At 45.6% G+C, this 24327-nt stretch overlaps 1 protein-coding gene across 1 annotated transcript in view; it reads left to right on the forward strand.

Moving 5' to 3' along the window:
- Positions 1-24327, forward strand: part of NHSL1 (NHS like 1) — a gene marked incomplete at its 5' end in the record, with an annotated part of 182291 nt that overhangs the window by 117696 nt on the left and 40268 nt on the right. Inside the window, one exon of the mRNA XM_082305815.1 lies at positions 13356-13508. Within this exon, the coding sequence (XP_082161941.1) occupies positions 13356-13508 (153 nt within the window). The remainder of the gene's footprint in view (positions 1-13355; positions 13509-24327) is intronic.

Below are 24327 nucleotides of genomic sequence, written 5' to 3' on the forward strand. Positions count from 1 at the left end.
ATCTGATCTGTTCTAAGAATACGTGGTGCAAAACAAACAGTAATGGTGATGTTCTTATGCCAAAGCAGAAGCTGGGGCAGAAGGGTTGTTTTCTTGGGGATTTTTCATCAGAAAAATGCGTTAAGTGGCTCATCACAATTGCATCTCAACTGGTGCTGTAATACACTGCAGTGGGATCCGGATTATGGGGATGATGCATGATTGGAAAGATACAGCTTGAATTTTGGATTGCAAACGGTGCCTGCCGTTACAGCAGTTACAGAAACAGCGCCTGGCTTGTGAATTGACCAGCTTTGACCTGGAGTCACTGGAAGAGAATAAATACGAAACCCCACGATGCCACTACTCCAGTCATAGCAGAAGGGTACTTAATCGGCCTCCCCGTGCCTTCTGTGCGCAGGCAGGCAGGCTGTGGCCTGACTATTACTAATTTAAAGGCCGAATTCCCCAAAGCACTGCTCGAGGATGTGAGGCTGCAGCCCCTGGCTTTTGTCTGGAAACTGTTTTTCAATGTGCTGGCAACCATCAAGGTTACTAGCGAGGGCTTGTCCCCATCAGCTGAGCATGAACTGGTGTCGCTGGAGGCAAGGCTTCTGGAGAAGGGAGAAAAGCTTTCAAATATTGTGGTTGAAAGGCAAGTTATCCAAGAGTGATGCCTTTTCCATGGGAGTGCTCGGCTACCAGCTCTGCGAGGAGTCAGCGGCTGCATGCTGCTCGTCCCAAAGGTCTCGTCCTGAAGGTCTCGTCCCCCGTCCGTCTGATTTCTGATCTGAGCCACGATGACTGTGGGACAGCTTTTCCTCCTCGGATTCAGTGCTGTCGTTTGTTTGTCTGCTATCCTTTGGGTGCTTTGACGAGGAGTTTAAGAACGGTGAAGTTTTACACACAAGGGATGCGGAGCACATTTAGCATTGCCCAAAAGCATTGACAGAGGTTTATAAACCCATTTCTCTGCAGTTTCATGATCTGTTCTAGGGAGGGCTAATTAAACGTGTAGCTGCGTAGCATCTCCAAAGCAGATCTGGCACCTCTGCTAACTGAATGATCCCTCATGGTTGTTTGCGGCATCAGCTTTTAATCGGCCTGGCCCTCCTTGTGGTTGTCAGATGTTTGCCACGAACACGATGGCGTGGCTAGACCAGGGAAAGTGGGCTGCTGTTTGGCAGGCGCGAGCAGGTCCCCAAGCAGATGGTGGTAGCAATGTTAGGTTAAATAATTAATAGCACCAGAGAAAAAGACGCTCTTTTTACATCCAGTAGCTGAAGGTGAGCGCGAGTTTTTTCCTGTGTGTGATGCTAACCTTGTCTTGTTAGGTTTAATTAATCTGAAGAGGAGCAGGATGGGAATTGCCCTGACATAAAAAGAAATATTTTCAAAGCCTATATCAATGCAGTGTTTTAATTTCTTCATTCCTGGAGCAGGGTATATGCTCTGTACAGAATATTAGACATTGTGGGATGTGTCAGATACTTTTAATGGCTGTAGTTTCAACTATGTTCTTCAAACCAGCCATGGTTTAAAAACAAAAATGTAAATTGAGTTTTGGTGTGCATCAGCTTAGATGGTTCCTGGCATGGTGGCAAAGCAGGGATCCTGTTAGGTGACGCTTCTGTCTAACTCAAGTGGACTGGGATTGAAGTTTGTTTAGTGCTGCATTGCAGTGTCCTTAAAGGGTGCCAAAGTGTAGAACTGCTTGTATCATTATACATAAAGACGGGAAAAAGGAAGAGGCTTTTCATGCATACTACATACTGCAGAATAATTTGGGGAAAATATAGCTGTGGTTTTATTGATTGCTTTTCCTGAGGGTGTAAATGTTATTCACATTGACCGTGTTATTGATCTCCCACCTCCTTCTTCACGTTCGAATCAGATCTTCTGCTCCAGGGGTCAGCCCTGCCCTGGAGCTGGCAGCAGGTTTCCCACCTGACTCTTGCAGACTATTTTTAAATTGGGTTCCTCCTCTCTTCTCAATAACTTGCGATGTGAAATGCCATCCCATTCCATTTCTGTAAAAGCACAAGCTGTCAGTAATTAACAGTCCTCTGGACAAATCTGTAACCCAAAGCTGAATTTGGATCATTGTGTATAGTTTAAAAATGCAGCGGCTGGGATACACGGTAGTTTCATCAACTGTCTTGAGATGGCAGGGTCATTTGCTTAGTAGTAGTTAACTGCTGATATTTCTTTGCCTTGTTCTTACTGTCATCTTAATAACAGGTACTGGGATGTTTCAGGAATGACCGAGCTGGGCAGGACCATTGATTGTTGCAAGCTTATTGTCTGAGCTGGAAAACCCATGGTGTTTCTGCACAGAAATTTATTTTTAGGCTCTGTATAGTTGTCTCTGTATTTGTTTGAGTGGTGTCTCCACTCTCTGATCAAGTGTTGGAAATCTCCAAGTCGCAGTGTATCTCCTGGATACATTTAGAAGCTCGTTCAAAAATATATTGGTAGCTTTCGTGTAAGTGGTGTTGATCTGGATTGGTGATGCATGCTTGCGTTTCAGTTGACTTGAAGTGAGAGTTCACCACTGGAAGAAGGTTACTCCGAAGACGTAATGTCAGGTTATAGAGCGTGTGATCTGTTCAGAGCTGCAGTGGGGGTGATGGCGCCATAGCTGCACCCTTTCGAAGGCTGGCACGTACAAATAGTGAAAGTACTGGAAGAAATATTTTTAGAACTAGCGTCAGCCGTCTCAAGTTTTAAACTTATACTCCTCCTCCAACTTCTCCAATTTTTACTCCAGCTCCTCTAACAAAATACTAACTTTTCTGCAGCTTATATTTTGTGCTAAGTGGGGAAACCAAGGGTACCAAAAGAGACATTTTTGCTATTAAAAATGGTATCTTTCACTTTAAATCCCGTATATTAAACCCCTTGTTGTGTTACAACTTTACTGTTTGTTCACTTTTCTGAAGTTCTCCAGCTACAGTAGGAAATAACTACTTTTTCTACAGCAAGAAAAACTGTAGGTATCTGCAGTAGGGATCCTGTAGAAAAAAGTAGGGATCTTCTCCTTTCCCTTTCTGGTAAGAAATGGAGGCAGAAACAGCAGACCGAATGTGGGGGAGGAGAGGGAAAAAAATCTCCATTTTTTTATCTTTTTGTGGATTAACTTTTGATGAAGTTGATGGTCATGCCTATTGTTTGCTTAATGCCCCCACATACTTATTTATTGAAACCATTGCCACGATGTTAAAAATCATGATAGTTGGCGTGCTCACTAGTGCTTTCTGATGATGTTTGGTGGCAAGGCACCTTTTTCACAGTAGCATCGTTTAAACTGTTAGGTGCATTTTGCTAGCGATCCAAAGAAATGCAAGTACTGAGCTGTTAATGTTGACTGACCGCGGCATGTTGTGGGGTTTGGGCTGCCTGTTTGCGTGTGATTAATAACAAGGATGTTTGCATCTCTGACACTTTTAATAAACAGGTAGTAATAAAATTTTAAGCTGGCATCCACATTATAAATTTTGAAAGTTGAACCAATTAGCAGTATGAATTTAGGAGGTTATCCTTTCATTTCGAAGACTTTGTTGAGAGCATTTATAAGAAGATGCTGATCACATGAAGGTCATCGTAAAATTTGTTTTCAAAATCTATTGGTGTTTGATCATGTCTGAGATCCACATGCCTGTGGCCAGCCAAAGACGTTCTCTGGAGATGCTGTGGTACAGATGTTGGTTCAATTGTTTCATTAGGAGCTTAAACCAGGTTGCTGAATCCTTCAGCAATGTAATTATTAGGTGACTGTTACATGGACTGGATGGCTTACTTTAGTTGGAAAATATTGTTTTTCAGGGCAGTTTGTGCCATTATTTAATTGGACCATACCCAGGTTTTCAGATTTTGTCAAAAATCTTAGGGCTTTAGGGACAATACCAAATGTCACAACTGAGGAAATCCATTTCTTATTTGTGAACCTTAGCTTTTACTTATCGTTTTACTGTTGTGTTGTGCAGATAATCTTTTCAGGGCAAGTTCTTGGAAGTTTCTAACTAAGAAACAAAGTTTTTTTTCAAGTTGCTGTGTGAGACAGTGAGCGAGCACTTGGTGTTTGATTTTGGCGTGAGCAGTTACATGATCATATGAAGGTTGGTATTTTCCGAGCAGCTTAATTTTTTTCATTTATAGATTGCGAAGTTCTTAGGAAACTAGAGGACGTACTGGCCTAATTTTAATAGAGGATGTCTCCGAGCTTAAATGTGACTCACCTTGAGTTTATTAAGACAGTCAGCAGAAAGAAGAAAAAAAGAACTGCCAACTCCTTATACCAGGATAATGCATATATAAATAACAGTATCCTGAAGAGCAATGTTGGGCAGGGAGATGGAGATACGCTACAAGAATTCTTTCTGTGACCTTTAAATAAGTGAAATGAGTGGGGAGGGTGTCCCCTTCAGGATACCCATACGGAGAATGCAGACTGAGATTAGCTGAAGATGTCTCTTGGATATTAGCGTGGATCGACAAGTGCGCAGCTGCCGAAGATGGAATTACAGGCTGAACGGGGAGACGGTTCGGGAGAGAAGTTCAGAAGCGGCATTTTTGCGGTCTAGTTTTGTTGGTTTCGCTCCGAGTCCTACGGGATGAATCAATGAGAAGACTTACACAAACTTGTCTGCCTGGTATTTTTTCCATCACAAATTGAGAAGAGAGGCGCCTTCTCCATGGTGCATTATTAGGGCCAGTAAGAGTCAAGACTTTGCAAAGACTAACTTATTTGCTGCAGCCGTTTTTGACTGGCTCTTCAGGATAAGTGGAAGCACAGGAGCATTGTGGATTTGGAATTTAAATTGAGAATATTTCCTGGTGGAATTTTAAAAGGATCTTCCTAGGGAGAGAGAAAACTATTCTTCTGGGAGCTGACGTTGCCTTAGCTGGGGTTCAGGAATGGCCAGAGGAGAAAGGATTGTGCCCTGCAATTTAAAACAAAACCATGAAGCAAAATTGCACATTCACTAAACGTTTTCTGTTCTCCTGCCTGCGGTTACAGTGGGGGAGATGCTCTAACCAAAAGAAACCGCTGCTTTGTCTGCAGGCAGCCCTGCCCAAATGCTCCCTTTTCTCTCTGGTGGTGTGTTTGCATGACAGAGGATCCTGTGGAAAGCTGTTTTGAATTGTCAAAGGAATGAATTAGCTTTATTGTGCTGTGACCTAAATAGGATCATCAGATCAATCAGTCTGCTGCTTTTCTGTCCTCTCCGGCTTAGGTTGTGCTGCTTCTCCTTCCCATCTTCCTCCCCTCTCCCCCCTGCCCCGCCGGGCAGCCCCTTTCCCAGAGCCTGCAGCCCCAGTCCCCGGGGCGGCCCATCTCCTCGGGGCGTACATGGCCTCTACTGGAAATTAAAATCAGTTTAACCCGGGGTGGCCCGGTCGCGGCCCTCCCTGCGCGGTGGCTGCCGCGCCCGGCTCCCCCGGCGGCGCGCTGGGCGCCGGGCAGCCTCGGCCTCTTCTTGCGGCGCCCCTGGGATAAAATAATGCTTTTTCTCCTTTGTTCCCGCTCCCCCCGCGCGTCCTCCTCCTCCTCATCCCAGGTTTAATGAACTGCCCTGTCGCAGTAGCCGGGGCGGTGCCGCGCTTCCCCGCGGCGGCAGCGGCCCTGGAAGCGGCCCCTGCGAGCGGGCCGGGCCGCGGGGGCCGGGCCGGGGGCGGGCGGGCAGCTGGAGGCGCTGCCGCCTGGGGCGGCCTTTGTGCAGGGAGCGCCTTTGTTCTCCGGGAAGATGCCGGGAGAAGGGCCGGGACTGGCGCTGAGGGAGGGAGAAACCCCTTCTGACCGTGAAGTATTGACTCCCGTGGTCTGCGGGGCGGCTTCCGCGCCATTTTAACACCGGCGAGCGCTCGATGGCATGGGTGCAGGTGGCCAGAACAGGCATGAAGCTTGGGCACGAGTTCTGAAAGCACCGGAGACATCGTGCTTGATGTTTCCTGATGACGGAAGTCTCACCTATAAGCCAGGGTGCAGCTTTCAAGGCCGGGCGGTGTTGGCCTGAGCCGGGCAGGAGCCCTGTGACCTGCAGAAGGGGTTTATAGCCCTCCTCGGGTTGAGGCTCGCCCCGCAGATGCCTGGGGAGGGGGTGCTGGGGGGTCAGTCCCATAGCCGCTCCCCTCCGGACACCCTGGGGGGGTCAGTCCCATAGCCGCTCCTCTCCGGACACCCTGGGTGCTGGGGGGTCAGTCCCATAGCCGCTCCCCTCCGGACACGCTGGGGGGTCAGTCCCATAGCCGCTCCCCTCTGGACACGCTGGGGGGTCAGTCCCATAGCCGCTCCCCTCCAGACACCCTGGGTGCTGGGGCGTCAGTCCCATAGCTGCTCCCCTCTGGACACCCTGGGTGCTGGGGGGGTCAGTCCCATAGCCACTCCCCTCCAGACACCCTGGGTGCCTGGGGAGGTGGTGCTGGGGAGTCAGTCCCATAGCTGCTCCCCTCCGGACACCCTGGGTGCTGGGGGGGTCAGTCCCATAGCCACTCCCCTCCAGACACCCTGGGTGCCTGGGGAGGTGGTGCTGGGGAGTCAGTCCCATAGCTGCTCCCCTCCGGACACCGCAGCCGCTCGGAGGGGGCAGACAGGGGTGGCAGGGAGCAATCCCGAGCACGTCCTACACAGACCCAGTCCTGCAGACACGCTGCAAACAGCTGCCCTCCAACAGCTTCTTCCCCACGCATCCCCATCTGAGCTGCTGGAGCGGGGCACAGTGGAAACTTATTTCGAACGAGTGACTGACGTGTCCGTAAAAAGCAAAGGCATCGATTTAATTGTTTTGAGTACATCTGCTTGCCCATGTTTCTCCGTTCCCTTTTGCTTATTGAACAGAGACTCACTGAAAGAGCTCTCGCGGTGCAGTTCCCAGCTCAGTTGTATGGTTTTACTTTTCCTTTCCTCTTAAAATGTCATCAGTGCTATACGGTTGTTTAATGGAGGATTTTTCCATTGTCTGAATAAAGTCGCTAAGGCTTACAAGTTAAAGTTTAGGTTTTGAGATGATGATACATGTTAGTTTGATGCATCATTCCTTTCATGAACTTGATACCTGTGTTGGGTTGACCTCTCCTTCATGAAAATAAGTGCTAAAATTTGTCTTGATTTGTGGGAGGGAGCAAGAATGGGTTGCTTTAACTATATTCTTGTGGTTTATTTGGGTTTTTTTTAGCTTAGTACTTCCTAAATTTTGTACTGCACACGTGCATAGGCTGATGAGCGGCAGTAGGAAGGAGAACAGTTGATTCTCACCAATTTGTTAGCGTCCCTGATGGACAGCTGCCGCTGGGGATGCTGCTGGGCAGCTGCTCCAGCTGTGGTTACGAACAACCCAAGTACATCCCTTTTCAACATTTGCCTTTTTATAAAGCCTCAACTTCTTCAGTGGATCTTGTGCACTGGTACAAGGTTCGGGGCATTGGGTTGTGAATGGGGGTTGGACTGGAGAGTCCCCCTCCCCCAGGGGCTGGCTTGAAATATTTCCGTGGAAGTGGAATATTTCCAGATTGTTTCACAGGCGCCGATGTGTTATGTTACCGTGAATGTCGAGGGGCGGCTACCCCAGATGGCTGTCGCAGAGCAGGTCAGCTGGAAAGCCCCTCTAAAGAGGGGAGAGAGCAGGGAGGGGAGCGAAGGAATGGCTGCAGCATTTCAGGCACGCCATGCACAAGCAGCCGCTCCTGTTCCCTTCTCCTCTGGATGTACATGGCCTCTACTGGAAATTAAAATCAGTTTAACCACTCAGGGATTAAAAACTATTCCAACGTGAACTACAAAAAGACCCAGTTTTGCTAATGAGTTTGTTACACATGCATGATTTTGAGCATGCTGTTTGGCACTGCATGTTATGCCTCTCACTTTCTTTGCTTCAATCTCTGACTTGTTTGTTAGGAAGGAGTTTCTTCTGGGCCAAACTTTGTAACTTCAGTTAACAATCCCATCCGGTATGAAGTGGGAATTAGCATTTGCTGAAAATCTTCTCTCTATTTTCAGTATTCCTTGTGACAGTATCCTTGTGCGGTGGCAAGTGAGTGCGATTCCTGCTTGTAAGGCTCTGTGAGCTGGGGCGGGGGGGTTAATATTAACTTGTCCAAGGTGCAGTAGGAAGCATGCCACAGAGCAAGGTCCCCCCAGCCTGCTACCTGCCTCTGAGTCACCTCCCTTTAAAGAGCTGATATCGCAGGGCGTGCACACCTCCTGTTCATGCTGGGTTTATCCAGCTTTAACAAACTTTCGAATTTTTTCTATCAAGGTAAATTTAGGTGGGTTTTTTATTGTTGTTTGGTGGGGGTGTTCTGTGGTTTTGTCTGCTGGATTGGCAACGTCGGAGGCTAAAGTCTGTTTGCATAGTGACAACAATATAAATTTTCTCAAACTGCCCCATCTTTTCCTTCTCTACTCAATGTAGAGAGACGGGCTGCGGAGAAGCACACTTATTTCATGCTTTCAGCTCTAAGAGAACTGCTACTAGAAGCCAATTGCCGTGACAGTTTCTTATGACAGGAAAGGCATTTAAAAAAAAAAAGCTGGATTGAGACAACAGGCTGAATTTCACGCAAGCCAATGGGTTTGTCTCAAACGGGGAAGAGTTTTCTGGTTGTTGTTGACCTAGTGCAGACGCTGAGAGATGCAGGTGCAAGTAGCCAACTGTATCCCCCCATGATAGCCATTTTTGATGTTTGACCTCTTTATCAGCATGACCTGGGGGAAGGTGGAAGCAAAGGGGGGTGAGGATGAAAGGCAGACATCACCTTACACATTGTTTGTTACTGGGTTTGAATGGCTGCCTCCATACTGGAGATCAGGGCTGAAGGACAGTGATCAAGTGCTTGTTCTCAGGCAGGAGAAATGCTTCAGGGTGGGTTGAGGATCCCAGAACAAATTGCAGCACTGGACTTGGCACACATTGCAGCCCAGGGTGAAATGGGGAAGGGTTCCCTGAGCCGTCCAAAGTACCCAGGATCGTGTTGATACACAGGGTCCTGACCATGAAAAAGGAACAAAGTCTCCCTTGCCAGGGCTTGCAAGCGTCTCTGAGGTGCCATAAAGACCTCGGGGAGAATCTGTCTGACTTCCAGGAGCCCAGTCTCCCTCACATGCCACCTTGAAACCATCACCTTTCCCTGTGCAGATGCACCGTAGCTCCCCTTCCCACTCACAGAGGCACTTCCTACGTCCTAAAAAAGATCACTGCCACACCGAAAAAGGAGTTCCCACCTTCTGGGTTTGCTGTCGGATGGCAACGCTGCTGGAGTTAGAAATGGAGTCATTCTGCACTCGCCTCCAGAGTGTGTCCAGCAAGTGTGGTTTTAATGATGTATGGGTGATGGCAAATTCCTAACAGAGGTATTACTGTGTATGTGATTAAAAAAAAAATAACACTAAATAGTTATCTTACTATCAGAGTTTGATGCCAGGGTCATTTTTTGTGTAAGGTGATGGAAATCAATGCAAAAGCAGAGGTGCCTTCCCCACCATTGCTGCCATGGTACCGTGGTCTTCTGTCCCTTCGGCAGAGGTGAGCCAGTCAAAATGTCCCTTGGACCAGCAGCTGCTGGAGAGACCTGCTGCCAGTGGCAGGTTTGGAAAATCCTGATAAAATGCTGATAATAGCGTGTTCAGACAACGATGGAGGCACTTTGTTTACGCTCTGTTCTGCGCGGTGCTGAGTCTCAGCCGTTTGGTGAAACTCGAGCGAAGTTCCTGCGGAGCATCTGCTTTTTACGTGCTGCGCTGCGCTGCAGAGGCCGGATCCCGCTGCAGCTTCGGGGTCAGTCTGAGCCCCCTGCTGCTGGCATTTTTTCTTTTTCCCGAGGAAAAAATCCTTTTCATTGTTAACCCGAGGGGGTTTCCTAAGCTTGCTTTGTGAGGGAGGGCTTGCTTCTTGAGCCTGAACATTGTGCGAAGGGCATGCCCTGCTGAGCACATTGATTTGGCGCTTAGCATTTTCTCTTTAACTTCTGCAAAATTGCAGTTCATGCCGAGGAAGGATGGCTGTGGACCTCTGTACAGATGTATTTTTTCAAGGCACGAGGATATAATGCGCGTCTCAAAAAGCTGGGCTGTTTCATCTCTGTGCCCAAGTTTCATTTGACGAATAACAGGTTCTCGATCAGCCAGCAATAACTCGATTTTGTTTTCCATGTATCTGGTCTGAGATGACGCTAATAAGAATAAATTAGGAGTGTTACTGAATGAAATGCAATATGGAAAATCAGCGGGCCGATGTCCCAGGCGGCGGCGGCGGCGGCGGGGGAGCCGCGGACCAGGGCGGGTGGGCAGTGCCGAGCGGGGGCTGCCTGGGGCGGCCGACCGGAGCGCCGCGCTTGGCTCCTTCAGAAAGCGGGGGCGAGGGGGTAAAGAAAAAAGGGGGGGAGGAGGCGGGGAAGCGGGGCACCCTGATTTGCACGAAAATGCAGCTCTTACTTGCGACTGGCAGGCGGCGGCGGGGGGGCGGCGGCGGGGGGGGGAAGGTGCCGGCGGCGGCGGCTCGGCCGGCAGAGCCGGGTGCGGCGACCGGCGGGGGAGGGAGAAGCCGCCTGCCCGCTCCGCCCGTCCGGAGCGGCCAAACTTGGGAGAGCCTCCGGAGGGAAGGATGAGAAGGAGAACTTGGCGTAGGAAATGCGCGGGCAGCAAGAAAGCCTGATTTTTGGTCCTGTGCAAGCGAGAATAACAATTAACTTCTTTCTTCTTCCTCCTCCTCCTCCTCCTCCTGTTTTGCATGTTGAAACGGGCTGTTTTCAGCCCGCAAGGTGACATGCGAGGAGGAGAAATTCAGGCTAAAGAATTGTAAATGGTTTCGTGCATCAGGAAGATCTAGGCAGATGTAAAGTTGTGATTTGAGGAAAGAAAGGCGGAGGGGAGAATCCTGGAGAAGAGAAATTTGGTGTGCAGAGTTTGAACAGGCTCACTCTGGGAAACAGCCACCTTTCTGCAGCTCCTCCTTTTTACGGGATTTAAACTCCGGGATCGCAATTCAACACCTTGAAAATGGTGGTTTTCATCAACACAAAGCTTAAATCTCTCATGAAACTTTTCAAGAGAAAGAGTAAGTAGTTGTGGGTGCTTGCTGTCCTTTCGGGAGGCAGCCGAGTCCTGCAGGAAAGTGCAATTCCCTTCGGCTTTGCTCCTGCGTTCCTGACGCCTCTTTTTAAGTTTATCTCTCTTCTTCCTTGAATATTTTGTAACGTGCAGAGGCAGCCTTATGAAGGGTTTTAGGACCTCAGCTTTGGGATGCTGTGTTGCTTTTGAAGTCCTGTGTCGCGGTGGTTTTGGAGGAGCCAAACTTCTCCATGTGAAGCAACTCGGGTGACAAGGCTGAGCGTGCCGGTGTCACCTGCGGTTGGGCACAGGTGTCCTGCTGCCTGTTGGGGCATCCTCCCCACATCTGTCAGACATCTGTCTCCGCTCGTGCAGCTGCTGAGCGCACGTCTAGCTATGGGCTTGTACCTACAAGGCTTGTTCTGAGCCAAGTTGTGTTTTTTAAAGATGCTCTAGTTCCAGCACGGCCTTTAAAATCACCATTTTCCATTTAATTCCTGAAGACAGACAAATTGCGTTAGAGTAGTTTGCAGATAAGTGCAGCACTTCTGTCGACTTGTTTTGATGACCATTGCTCTGATGAGTAGTAAACTTAAATTTTGGTATGGTGGCACTGCAGCCAGGCAGTGGGCTGGAGGCTGGTGTTTCCCTCCTCCTCTTCCTCCCCAGCCTGTGCTCCCCTCCCCAACCGCCTGCTCACCCAGGGGATGGCGAGGGGCGCTTTTTGGGCAGGTCACTGAATATGCCTGTTACTTTTTCTGTAATAGCAGGATGATCGATGCTGTAACCAGGTAGGTGGTGATTTGTCAGTTTGTCATGATTTAGGTTTGACCTCTGGTTAGCAAGGACGGGAGGAGCAGGTGCAGACTGAATGTGTGTCTGCCCTGTTGCAGCCAAGATGTCTGCGAGAGGGGAGGGGGTGCAGGACCAAGCCGCCTCAGAGATGAAGAGACCGATTGAAAGTCTTCAAAAACCTTTTTCGAGGTCTGATGCTAATCTGAGAAGAGTAAGGAAAGGCAGTTAAGAACCTCCTCCCACCAAGTCCTTTTAGGACAATACAGGCATTGAGCGTTAGGCTGTAGATAGGTTTTGAAGTGAAAGGCAGAGCTATTTTCTTCAGTGAGTATTGCCATCCGAAATGATCCCGGCAGATGCACAGCTGTGCTAGGGAAAGCGTCATTTTTCAGACGACAGGAGGCTGTTGCCTTCGTTTTGCCTCTCAGTTCGCACACCTCCTCTGCTACCACGGAGGCGTCGGACAAACTTTGCAGAGCGGTGCTGCAGGCAGCGCAGGGCGGGCAGTGCCCAGGCAGCGAGGGGAGCAAGGGGAGATGCGGCGCTGGTGGCGAGGCCGGAGCGGCGGCGGGAGAGGTGCTTGGGAGGCAGCGTGGCTGCAGTGGCTTTTTCTGCTTTGGAGAGCTAAAAGCAAGGATGTGCAGCACTCTGGCTGAAGGCCAAAGGGTGCCTGGGGGATCATAAAATATGACCCCCGACTGCCCTTTCCCTGTTATTATAGGGTGGAGGGATAAGGCCATTCAACTGTAGAAGTTTTTATTGATGATGAACTTTAAACAAAAGGTAATGGCTGTCTCTCGGGAAGCATAAATGATAAACAAATCTTAGCAATATGTGCTTTGGCTGATTCATTACTAGACTGTTGGGAACTTTGAACTTGAGCAATGTCAGTATTTTATTTTCTGTGTGTATTGGCTGAGAAAAGGTGGCCAGAGCAATCCCTCGTCAGTGCTGTTGTGCTCTGCGCAGTATTTGCCTAGGGAGTTGCTGTTGTCCAGATCTGCTTTCTACTCAATGCGGTGGCAAGTAGCTAATTTGTTGGCTTCACTGGAATTTTTGTTCCTGGTTCGAGTGAGCATGAGGTCAGAGAAGGTTATTTCCCAATACAAATGAACCTGTCCTAATCTCTCATGGCGACTGTTGTATTCCCAGGGTCACCCTTGAGCAGGAGGAAGCTATCCTGCAACGCGCAGCGCCTGCTGGGATCAGGGGATGGGGAAACTGATCTCGTTTGTGAAGACTGGGAGCTAGAGGGGGGAAAACAGAGGTGCAAGTTCACAGTACATACAACAGCAAGTATAAACACGGGAAGAGGGAAAGGTGTTTCCTACGTAACACAGGAGAATAAATTTAGACTAAAAATGAGAGGAGGGTTTTTAACTGTCATGGAAGTGAGGTTCTAGAGAGCATTTTGTTGGGACTACTGTGGCAAACAATCTTTTTTGTTTTAAGATGATGATACACAAGAAACTTAGGTGTGGGGTTTCATGATACAGCTATCTACAATAGCATTTAATTTTCCTGTCTCTCTCTGCAGCTGTTTCCAATCTAGATGAAGAGAGTAGATGGACTGTGCACTACACCGCTCCGTGGCACCAGCAGGAAAATGTGTTCCTGCCCTCCTCAAGACCACCCTGTGTGGAGGACCTGCACCGACAAGCCAAGCTGAACCTCAAGTCAGTACTGAGAGGTAAGATGCTGCTGCTGACACTGACATGTCCTAAAGGGTCAGTAGTTTTTGCAAACGTATCCACGTTGCAGGCTTTGGAAGAAATTTATTTGTTCTTCTGCCTGCAGCACGTCGGGAACTTTGAGTGGGGTTTACCCACTCAAATGTAGAGATAGGGGAAAAATGCTTTTGCTATCAAGAGAAAAGGAAATGAGTTACCTGGCAGAGCACTCTAGAATGGGAAAGGGGAAAGCCTGGTGTCTTTTGGCCATTTCCATTTAGTCTTTGTAGTGTTTCCAAAATGGTACCTTCCATTTCAGTAAGTCCTGAGTTACTCCATTTATACTTCAGTGTAAGAACCACGTCAGGCGTGTTTCATTTGGTGATTTCTTTTGTTGTTGTACAGTGTCATTTCCAGGGATGTGGGTGTTTGGGAGAAGTAGGAAAAGGCATTGAGGGCAAAGAAGGGAAATGTGGAACAGGGCACTCACAAGGACTCTTTCAGTAGTGAAGGTGCTTTCTTGCAGAAGGATGCAGCATTGTTGGTTTTTTTTGTTTGTTTTTTTGGGGGTTTTTTTGGTGTTTTGTTTTTTTTTTTTTTTCTTAAGGACCAATTTTTACCCTTAGTACCTTCATTGGAGGTGTACCCATGCAGTCTGGCGTGGGAGGTGTTGTGCTGTGTTAGTGTAGCCATGAGGACAGAGGCAGGCAGCCAACGGAGAGGGCTGCAGTGGCTGCAGACCATCTGTCCTGGGGCCAGAATTAAAGTTTAAAATTACAGCTTAATGTCCATGTTCTGGAAATGGTTAACCTAGATTTTTCTTTACATTGGCTATTTAACAAAGGGGGTTACCTTGCAAAGAGCCAACTCATTTCAAGTCCCTTTTTGTTTCAGCAGGAACTGCAGGTACTTGATACCTTGCAGAGCTAATCTGATTTAAAAGAACACTGTAATTTTTGTTTGTTTAACATGACATTTCTGCTTTTTAAACATGCAGAAAACTTCATTTTGTATGTCTGAATAGAGAAGTGTTTGGCTGCTGTATTTTATTTCTCTTGCCGTTTCTCCAGTTAATTGATTTTCACCATCCCTTACTAGGTGCCTTTTGTTATCATTTAATAGAGGAGTCTTGACAGCCAGTGCTATTAGCTCATGCCTGGCTCAGCAGATAGCCTGTGTGTCCTCTATACTTATTATTGGATTAATGCATTTGTGTGGCCCTTTAGCCTTGAAATGTTTACTGTTCCTTTGCAGGTACACTTACCAGTTCTTTACAAAAGAAAAATATTTGCCTGCTTTAGATTAAAAAGGACACTGCTTGTGGTTAGCTTTTTGTAAACTTTAACTACTCATTCTTATATTTTTCTGTTCTGTGTTTGGGACTATTATCAAAGAAAACTGCACAGGCTAAAATGCTGCTCTGATTTTCTTGCGTTTTGTCAGAAATGTATCTACTGCAGTTTCATCTTCTATTTCAATAAATTTATATCTAATATATTTGTGTGAAACTAAGTAATATATGCTGCTTCCCCCAGCTTACACATCCGAAGTTATTTCGGTCTGCTGTTTTTTTTCTCTAGAGCTGCTGCTCTTTAAAAAACAAAAGCTATTCAGTACTACTACAACTTACCAGTTAGCCGTTTGAGTTAAATAAACTGGATTGTGCACATGATGTAGGACTCCTTGGTAATGAAGTGAATTTCAGTTTCATGCTTTTGGGGTAGTAACTGAGAGGGAGAAGAAACTGTGATGCCTTCACCAGACCTCAAGCTGCTGACATAGTCAACAAAACTCTGTCTATCTGTCTGTCTGTCTATCTATCTATTTCTTTTACCTTAAGCTCTTTCCCTAGGCGGTGTTTATTCCCTAAGAGGAGTTTTAAAATAACTGCTTGCTGTGGCCTGTAGCTGTCCTGAATAGCTACAGCATGAACTTAACACCATTTTCAGTAATTTCATTCTTGCCTGTAGGGGCTCTAAGTAGTAAGAGAGGCACTGACTAAAGTTTTATCACTTCTACTCTGCTGCTGCTTCAGCCAGCGCTGTGAAATCAGGAAGATGCCAGTGCTTCTGATCACATTTGGAGGACTGGGTTAAAAGTTGTGTAGCCAGAGCTGAGTTTCATTCAGTGTAAAAGTGCTGTAGAAATCGTGATGTGATTGTGATGACTGCTGAACTGCTTTTCCACCTGCTCCTTTCAAAAAGGCAGATTTTTCCAAAACGTCTTAACAAGTAGGAAGTAAATTGCCTAGCGCCATGTGATTATAGCATGGAAGACCTTGAGCAGAAGTAGCCTCATGAGAAGCACCAATGGGCTGTTATGGAGACTTTAATTCTGCATTTCTTGGCCTCCTGATGAAGCTTGCATTTTGACATCTTTTTGCTGTTTCAAATGCATTGGTTGAGGTGAAGCATGGGACAGTAGAACAGGTGTCTGTGACCTGTTGTGCTGCCTGGGTGGTGGGGAATGAGCAGTGTTGGATGACAAGGTGCACCATGCTCCATGGTGATGAATCCCCATGTTCTCCAGAAAGCATTTGCAGAAACTGGAAAGGAGTAGAACAAAAGCAAAATTAATTTTTTGTGTAAGTCGGAGATGCAGTAGTGGATGTGCACAACAGGGGAGAAATACTTAGGTTTGATAATAGGGGAAACCTCCTCGCAGTAAGGATACTGAAACGCTGAAATAAATTTTTGGGGCTATGAAATCATTAGAGGATTTTAAGAATAGATGAGAGAAACACCACTCAGAAATCATTTGTGTGTATTTGATCCTACCTTTAGAGGAGGTAGTGAAGGAAGAGAGAACCTCTGGTGGTCCCATCTAACTTGATAATGTGGTCCTGAGGGCTAAACTAGTAGCTATAGTTCAGACCATTAAAACACACCTGTTTGAAAGTTTTCCAGTCCTGTTCTTGTTTGGATTATGAGATTTGACGCTGCTGGTACCTAGCAAATTGATTGCAGACTATTAAATTGTTAATCCATTCCTTGTTGCCCCAGTGAATGCGAAAAGTAAGTATAAAACTTAGGTAACAAATAGCAATTCACACGTAGAGCACAACAGGCATTTAAACTACCTGTGAAGTATATAAAATCTTGAAAAATAATTCAAGCAAGGTATTCCTTTCTATCAAGGTGTTTTCGTCTATCTAATACTAACTAGGTAAAGTCCTGACTAGCTTTTAAGGTAATGAAAGGTCAAACCTATTTATTCTGGTACAATTTTAACAGCTCAGCAAATTTTTGACAGCATGGGTCTAGCTAAAAAACCTAGTGGAATAGATAGGAAGCTGTCTGTTGTCTAGAATAAACTTTTAAGCACCACTTAAGGAGCAGAAAAGCTATTATCGCTGCTTATTCTTAAACTGGTTTAAGAATAAAAAGTTAGGGATAAAGATACAAAATGTATGATATCTAACCTGTCTTAAGATAAACTAAGTACTCTGCCTGGTGATCTCTGCATGCTCTGCATGCCTTTACAGGAAGCCACATTGTGTTTGGAGGGGATTTTTCCTTGTTTTTTTGTGCAGTTGATTATTTTACTTTGTATATTATATATTGAAATGTCCACTGCTTATTGCACTGTTGAAGTGGATGCAGCATGTAATAGTAGGTGTTGCATAGGGAGGTTTTTTTAGATTTTTGTACCTATAAGCTAGACTTTTATCCTTTTGAAATCGGGAAAATACTGTGCTTTTGCTTTACGAAGCTACTTTCAAGTATAAATGGTAAGATCTTGCATCCAAGTTTGTTCATAACTGAGGTAAAGCTATTTATTCTTCTTTAGGTATGCAGGTGCTCAGGTACCACCTGAAGTTTTCAAAAACAGTATTTTCCAGTAATCTGAATTAGGAAATGAAGCACTTAGAAGCTGGAAAGTTTGTGATGCACAGTATATCTGTTCTCGAGAACCGAAGTGGTTTTACAAAACTTATATTAAAATCTAAAGTTGTCGTTGACTAAAATCAGTGGCTTGAACTTGTTTAACCCAGGCTGTGTTACTACATTTTAAATGAAAGCTCTCGGTTGGCTTAATCTGGTGGCTAGAGTAGAAGAGCAAATTCAGCAGCACTTCATAATCATGGTACCATTGCAATATGACTTAAACATTTACAAAATGATGCGCTTCTTTGGTTGGGGTTCTAGATCCTGTTATTGTAAATGTTTTGTTTACGCTGGATAAAACACGTTCTCCCTTTCTCTGGGGAAGCAGCCAGGACCTTCCTGGTGGAGCAGGTGGGGTGACATGTTGGATGTCAAACATGTGCCATCCAAGGCACGTGTTTCCCTGCCCTTGGGGCCAAGCTGCTCTAACTGGCCTTTCCTGAGAGCTGGTCTTAAGTGGCCCCTTCCTCATGTGTTCGTGGTCACCTTATGTTTTCCGGCATTCAAATGTTCAGATGGAAACAAAACAGTATTGACCCTTGAGGAGTCTTGTGTGACTCTCTGGTCCATGGCACTGGTTCTTCCTAGGGAGTCGTGGAAATGGAAGATGGAGAAGACAGGTGGGGAGGAAGAGCTGAGCCTCTACACAGGGTCAGGATCCCCAAATCAATCCTGCCTCCTTGCGCCGTGTGCTCTGCTCCAAGGCTGAAGGACTGGCAACATGAGACTAAACAAGTCAAGCAGTGTTTCCTGAGTGGCTGGACCAGCTCTGAGAGTCTGCTGGGGACAGTAGCAGAGCTATGAGTTTAATGTTGTTCAGAGTGGCATTAATTAGTTTTTTTAAGGCAGACCATTATCTGTGCTGAAGGGGCAAGTGCCACATACCGACAGTGTTTCCTACAGCTTTTTTGGTCCACGAGGCCAAGATGTTGAGCGGGTGTTCAACCAGAGTCCGGAGAGTAGCACCATGAGACAGCCCCCGTCCCTGACACAGTGCACTGACAGATCTGGCTTGTTGCTCTGCAGCATGGTTGTGTTTAAAGAACCATTGTCTGAAGAAGTCCCTGAAGTATAGTGGTCTTCATCTGTGAGGACAGGTACAACAGCAGTAGTATATAGCAATGATGCAAATATTTGGGTAAGAAAAGTAAATTGAGACTAATCCTTATTTTTGCTAACTGTACTATAATCTAAAAGTGCCAAGCAATAAGGCATGAAGCGTGAAGATGGGGAGGAGACACAGTACTGCTGTAGTGTTGCTTTGCTTAACCACTTGGAGCATGCCATAAGCATGCCTGTCTGCGGTCTGGACAGGTTTGCAGCGTTAGCAGTGTGTTCACAGGTGCAGGTCCGGTGTCCTAAGAGGAAAGCCTAAAGTGATCTGGAATGCACTGGCCTCGGATAATCTTGCAAACTATGATGAAGTGAAGGAACAGGAAAAATTTTCCTATCACACCTGAACTCTCCTTTGCTTTTGCATTTTTCGAACTGTCCTGTGTTCTCCCTCAAATGTGGATGTAAGTCAGTTGGAGTGATGGGAGGCAGAGAAGGGCACATATAGCCTGATTTCCAAGGGGCAGTTATCTTCCAGTTCCAGCAGTTAGCATTGTAGAGCACTTCTGCTTTGAAAATGAAAAATGGGGGAGAAGGATGAGCCCCACTGTTGTGTGTTGTCATTTCTCCATGAGTTGGGAGACTACAGGCGTGAAGGGAAGGAACAAAATGACTGTGTTAATGTTAAAGGGCAAACACAGCCCGACTGGAATGATACCAGGCTGTTGGGAGATAGCCAGCTTCTGAAGGGTCTTGTGGGTGCTCTCTCTGCACAGTTCAGGCTGCAGATGAGGGGCAATGTCTTGTTGCATGCTGCTGGTTACTGCCTGGGCTGACTGTCCTTTCCAGCAGACAACAAGGTGTCAGGTACGTACTGAGGAAGGTGTACCTGTAAATGTATGCTGACTTCCATACTCCTTTCCAGACTATAGCTGCAGAGGCTTCCTGCACAACTGCCTGTACTTTGTGCCTCTTTACCCTCAGGGTAGTTGTGTTGATTCAAGCTATGTGCATAATATAGGGCTCGTTGTTCCAATGTCTGCGATGATTCATTTATTATCTCATCTTTAGAAGAGCTGGATTTGGCTGACTGTAGCTTCTGTTTAGCTTTGTTGGCCAAATTCAAGGAATGTATTTAAGCAGCAGTGATTGAAACACTTGATTTGTTTTCCAGAAGACATCTGGTTAGCATTGTCAAATAAAACCGGATTTAAGTAGTTACTCATAAAGCCTCTATTATGTCTTGCTGCAAGACCCTCCAGACAGGTATGTGTTTAGCCTTTGTTTTCTCAGTGCCTCTGCCAGATCACTGTTCAGATGAGCAATATTAGGGTCAGCCCTACTGGTCGATAATCCTGCTGAGAAGATTATGGACTTAAAATAATCTTATGTTTCATTAAAGAGCTGCAAAATAGGGAGGAACCACTTCATATTAACAATAGGTCCGGTTCAGGTTCAGAGAGATGTCAAGATGTGAGCTCCCTACCAACTGGAAACCTTAATGAAGTAAAAGACCATTAACGGCTAGGGGTAGACCATATGTTCCGGAAAGGCCTTGGAGCTGTAAAATAGAAAAATAGAAATCAACTTATTTCTCGTTATTTTAGTTTCAATAGTCGAGTTAGTACCAGAGGTTCTACCCATGTATCCTGCCCTTTTTACTCTTCCTGAATTAATTCACAGTACATATGTTGATGGTTTTGGCCAAGTTCCATACTCCAACTGCCCTTTCTAATAAGGAATTTAAAAAAAATTTAAAAAATGAGTATTCAAATGAAACTAAGTAGAATTTGACCCGGAGTCTACACTGCATGTGTTTGAAAGATGCTCACAAGGAATATCAGACTTCGATTGTTTCCTTTTTTGCTTTTCTTCTTCTTTCCTCTCTTGGATTGGGGTGTTATACATGCCTGTTTGCAGCTCTTTAGATAGCTTTAACATTAAGTGTCCTAGGAGACAAAAAACAATAAAAACTCCCTTCGTATTTTTGTATTAGCTGTGTTCAGTTGTCTAAGAAACAACAAATACCCACAAAAATGCTAGAGAAAAAGCAGGGAGAATGATTTTAATGCCAACATCAAACATGCAAAAGGAAGCAAATAAACTGTTAAACTTAAGACATCTTGTCACCACTAAATGTAGTTGTATAACACACTTGCAGAAATTTAAATTAACTCAAGCCAAACGGTGATAATTATTTTGAGCACTCCCCAGTGACAGCTGGTTAACAAATACAATTTGTAATGGCTGTTGCATTTTGGTGCCATTAGAAAGGTTTTCTGTATGGCTAAATCATGCAGATTACCTGGGGAATGAAGGGTGAGATTAAATGTATTTGTTTTTTTTTTAAAACTTCCAGAAAAGAAAGAAAGGAATGATCAACATGTTTGCATTGACTTAACCCTGTTCAAGGTATTTTCACATTGCAGAGTTCCTTTTAGTTTGGATCCTTCTTAAAGACTTGATTTGGACCCTTGAAAATAAGTCTGAACTGCATACTTGCTTTACTTTAATGTTACACTTTCATGCCCCATCCTTGCGCTATTGCAAGCATCTGTGTGGCTGAGCCCTGAAGCAGCTTGGGAGAAGCCAGTCCGGAAGGGTGGGCTTCCCAGCCTGGCTGGGCGTCCAGTTACCGTGTCAGGACGCCCTTCCCAACAAGACAGTGAGCACTTGTGCACTGGAGGGAATAAACCTAACATAAATACATTTGGTTGCTTTCAGTAAGATTTCTCTGAAGTACCCATCCAACAGATTTCTCCATCGTGGAGTCCAGCAGCCCTCTGTTAGGGTTACCTTCACCCCGTGGAGCCCAAGGCATCTTTGTTTCTGGGCAACTCCGCACAGCATCTGTCATTAAAAGCTACCTTGTTGCAGGGCTTGGCTGCTTATTCAAGAGAGGGAACACAGATAACAGTGTTAAAAAAGTCTGTTAGACCTTTCTTGTTACTCATCAGATGAGAAGGCCTTGCAGTAAACGATTAAGTTTTGCCGATGGGTTAAAAACTTGCCACTTCATATGGCACTTGGTTGTGCAAGAAGTGTGTTGGGTACCAGTGTTCATTGTCTCTACGCTTGTCTTAGGCTTTTCTATATGTACTGATAAAAATAAAGATCTAGAAATAGCGATATACAATTGCATTTTGGGGGAAGAGAGGGGAATAAGAGGGAAGGTGGCTGGGTTGGCAAAGGCTGGTGTTAGCCAAAGCATCTAGATCAAGCTGTTGAGCAGAAGTTTTTTCAGCTGGGCTGCCACGGTACTACATCTGTTGAAATTCCTGACTCATTAAAATGGGAGTCTGAACAAAACAGCGCACTGGATATATCACAGCTGAAGTTCATGAACTTGCTTTGCAGTCAGCATTGGTTACAGTTCAGTTGTTACACAAGTGCATCATTGCTGTGGCTTTACAACATATTTTAAAGCTTTGATATAGAAGCACTCCCTGTGATAGTCAAGTTCTGCAGATGATACGGGGATTTATACATTTAAGGGAAATGGGATTTGATCCAAGCTGAATGAATTTTTGGGAGGAATATAAAGTGGTAGAGGCAAGCTGTCTGCCTCATATTTAGATCCAGGGACAAAAATAGATGCTGTATTGGAATTAAATTGAGTGCTTTTTTTAAAGTCATGTTTAGCATGAGATGCTTGTCAAAAACAAGATTGCCTTTGTACAGCTCTGCTTTTATGCAGCCTGTTTCATCCACACAGAGCGAGCTGTGCATTCTTAGCCCCAGTTTACAAATGAGGGACTCATGAAGAGGCACAGAGAGAAAGGCAGTAATTTTAGGTAGCTTTACTAACCAAAGAGACGTTTGAACTAGGGCGTCTGTTTTAATTACCGTCCCAGGCATAATCATTCTCAACAAGCTCTTTATCTTGAAAAGTTACCTCCCTGAAATTCCCCGGTTAACTGCATAGTGCTGGTTTTATCCACGTCTTACTACAGCGCTGCGAGCAGGCAGAGAGGCAGCTGCGCCCTTTGAAGAGGTCCCAGTTTGGTAGGCGTGCTCAGAGCGTGTCTCAGTACGCACCAGTGCGGCTGGTCCCGGACAAAGCATAGCTCTGGCTGTTACTTTTCAGGTGGCAAGCTTTTTGCCTAGTGTTCAGAGCACACTGTTAGGAAGGTGAAGATTTAGCCTGTGCTCACCTCATCCATAAATAATTTAAATTTGTATCTACATGAAAAGTACTTTAATTTGCAGCACTCCATTTTAAGCAACTGTTGGATGAAAAGCACATCATCGTCAGAAGTAAAGCCGCTGAAATCCCTGTTACATTCTCCTGCCCCTCACGAGAGGGATGCCTGCAGCATTGGACCCAGCGTTGGTGATTACTGGTGTGGCGTGGATGATAATTAAGGCACCTCAGGTTCTTCCTTAGTGGGCTTTATCTTGAGGTGCCTCGCTATATACTCACATGCTGCAGGCAGAGTGTAGATACCCGCTTGGACTCTGAATTTTGGAGGCACGTACATGAAATTTAGATTGTGTCGTGTCTGTCTGTAGATCGAAGTTCTTGACTGGATCTAACCCAAAGTGGTTTGCTCAGATGCAGCAATGCCGGGTGGGAAGCCAGGTCTTCTGACACCCACGCCTGTCTGTCACCAGCCCACCAGGTCTCAGTTGTCTCAGCTCAACTGGAAAAACAAATTCAAAATATGCATGAAGTAAATTAAAATGATATGCAGTTATTTTTCAGCTTTGAAACAGAAGGTTCTTCTAAAACAAAAAGCAGTGATACAGTACATATTGTGGTTGTTAAAGTGCAGTGTGACCTATAAAGTAATGGGTCATTTTAAACAGTTTGCTTTTGTAAGGTGAATGTATATTGTACTACAGTCTGTCTGGTTTTAGGTGAAACTTTGAAAAGCTACTTGTAAGACAGTGTTTATAGTTGTGACTTAGGGAGGAACATGGTTTGTGGGTATTTACAGAAAAAGGGGTTGGATACAATGTTTAAAAATTAAAAAAAAAAAAAAATTCTAACCTCAGGGAGCAGAGCAGTTTTCCAGTGATATGTGCAGTGAATGGATAAATGTGTTTTAATATACTAGTCAGCAGATTTATTTCTGTAGTTGACAGTTCAGCTGACTCTTGCAGTTAATAGCCTCTCTCTAGTACCAAAAAAAAGAAAGAAGAAAATCCCAGTCTACAAGTTACAACATGAAAGGTTCTGCCAAGAAGTCACCCTGACTTCAGCTGAGATAGTTTTTCAAGCATGCAGATGCAGCTGTCAGCTCATTGCTTGTCCCTTCTTGCTGACAAGGAGACATCAGGGGGTGGTGCAAAGGCAAGCAAAGCATGTGCTGGTCTTTCCCCTTTCTCCCTCTGCACTGGGGAGTTTCTGTTTCGATGGATTTGGGCAGCTCTGCCAGGCGGGCAGTGCCTCTGCTCCTCTGGGAAGCTGCCCCTGGTCTGGCTGGCATTTTCTCTTTGGGTTTTAACGATTGGTCTCAAGTTCTAGATGCTATCCTTGGTTATGAGGCAAATTCAGACGTTTCTGGGACATTATCTTTCTGTCTTTTGTTGCTCGACCCATCCCGTGGGATGGCTAGTTATTCTAAGCAAGTCAGAGTTATTTAGATATCTGAATAACCTTGATGCCAAGTTCCTAAGTTTATACTTGGGAATATTGCATTAGTTTAATTTGCAGCACAAGTGTCTTTACTGGTTACTAATAAATACTTAGAAACACAGACTAGTGGATTTTTTATGTTAAACTCTTTATTAGATGCTTGTGAGAGTGTGTCTGAGTGTGTACGTGTGGATGTAGACAGCTACAGAGCTTAAGGCCTGATCCTGTGACGGTCATGTGAGCAGTGTTTACTTACACAAGTAATCTCATTAAGGCTAATTTAGTGAGTGATGGCCCCATGTTCAGACCTGAGGTGTG

Source organism: Platalea leucorodia (assembly GCF_965183815.1).
Source record: "Platalea leucorodia genome assembly, chromosome: 3".
NCBI classification, from domain to species: Eukaryota; Metazoa; Chordata; class Aves; order Pelecaniformes; family Threskiornithidae; genus Platalea; species Platalea leucorodia.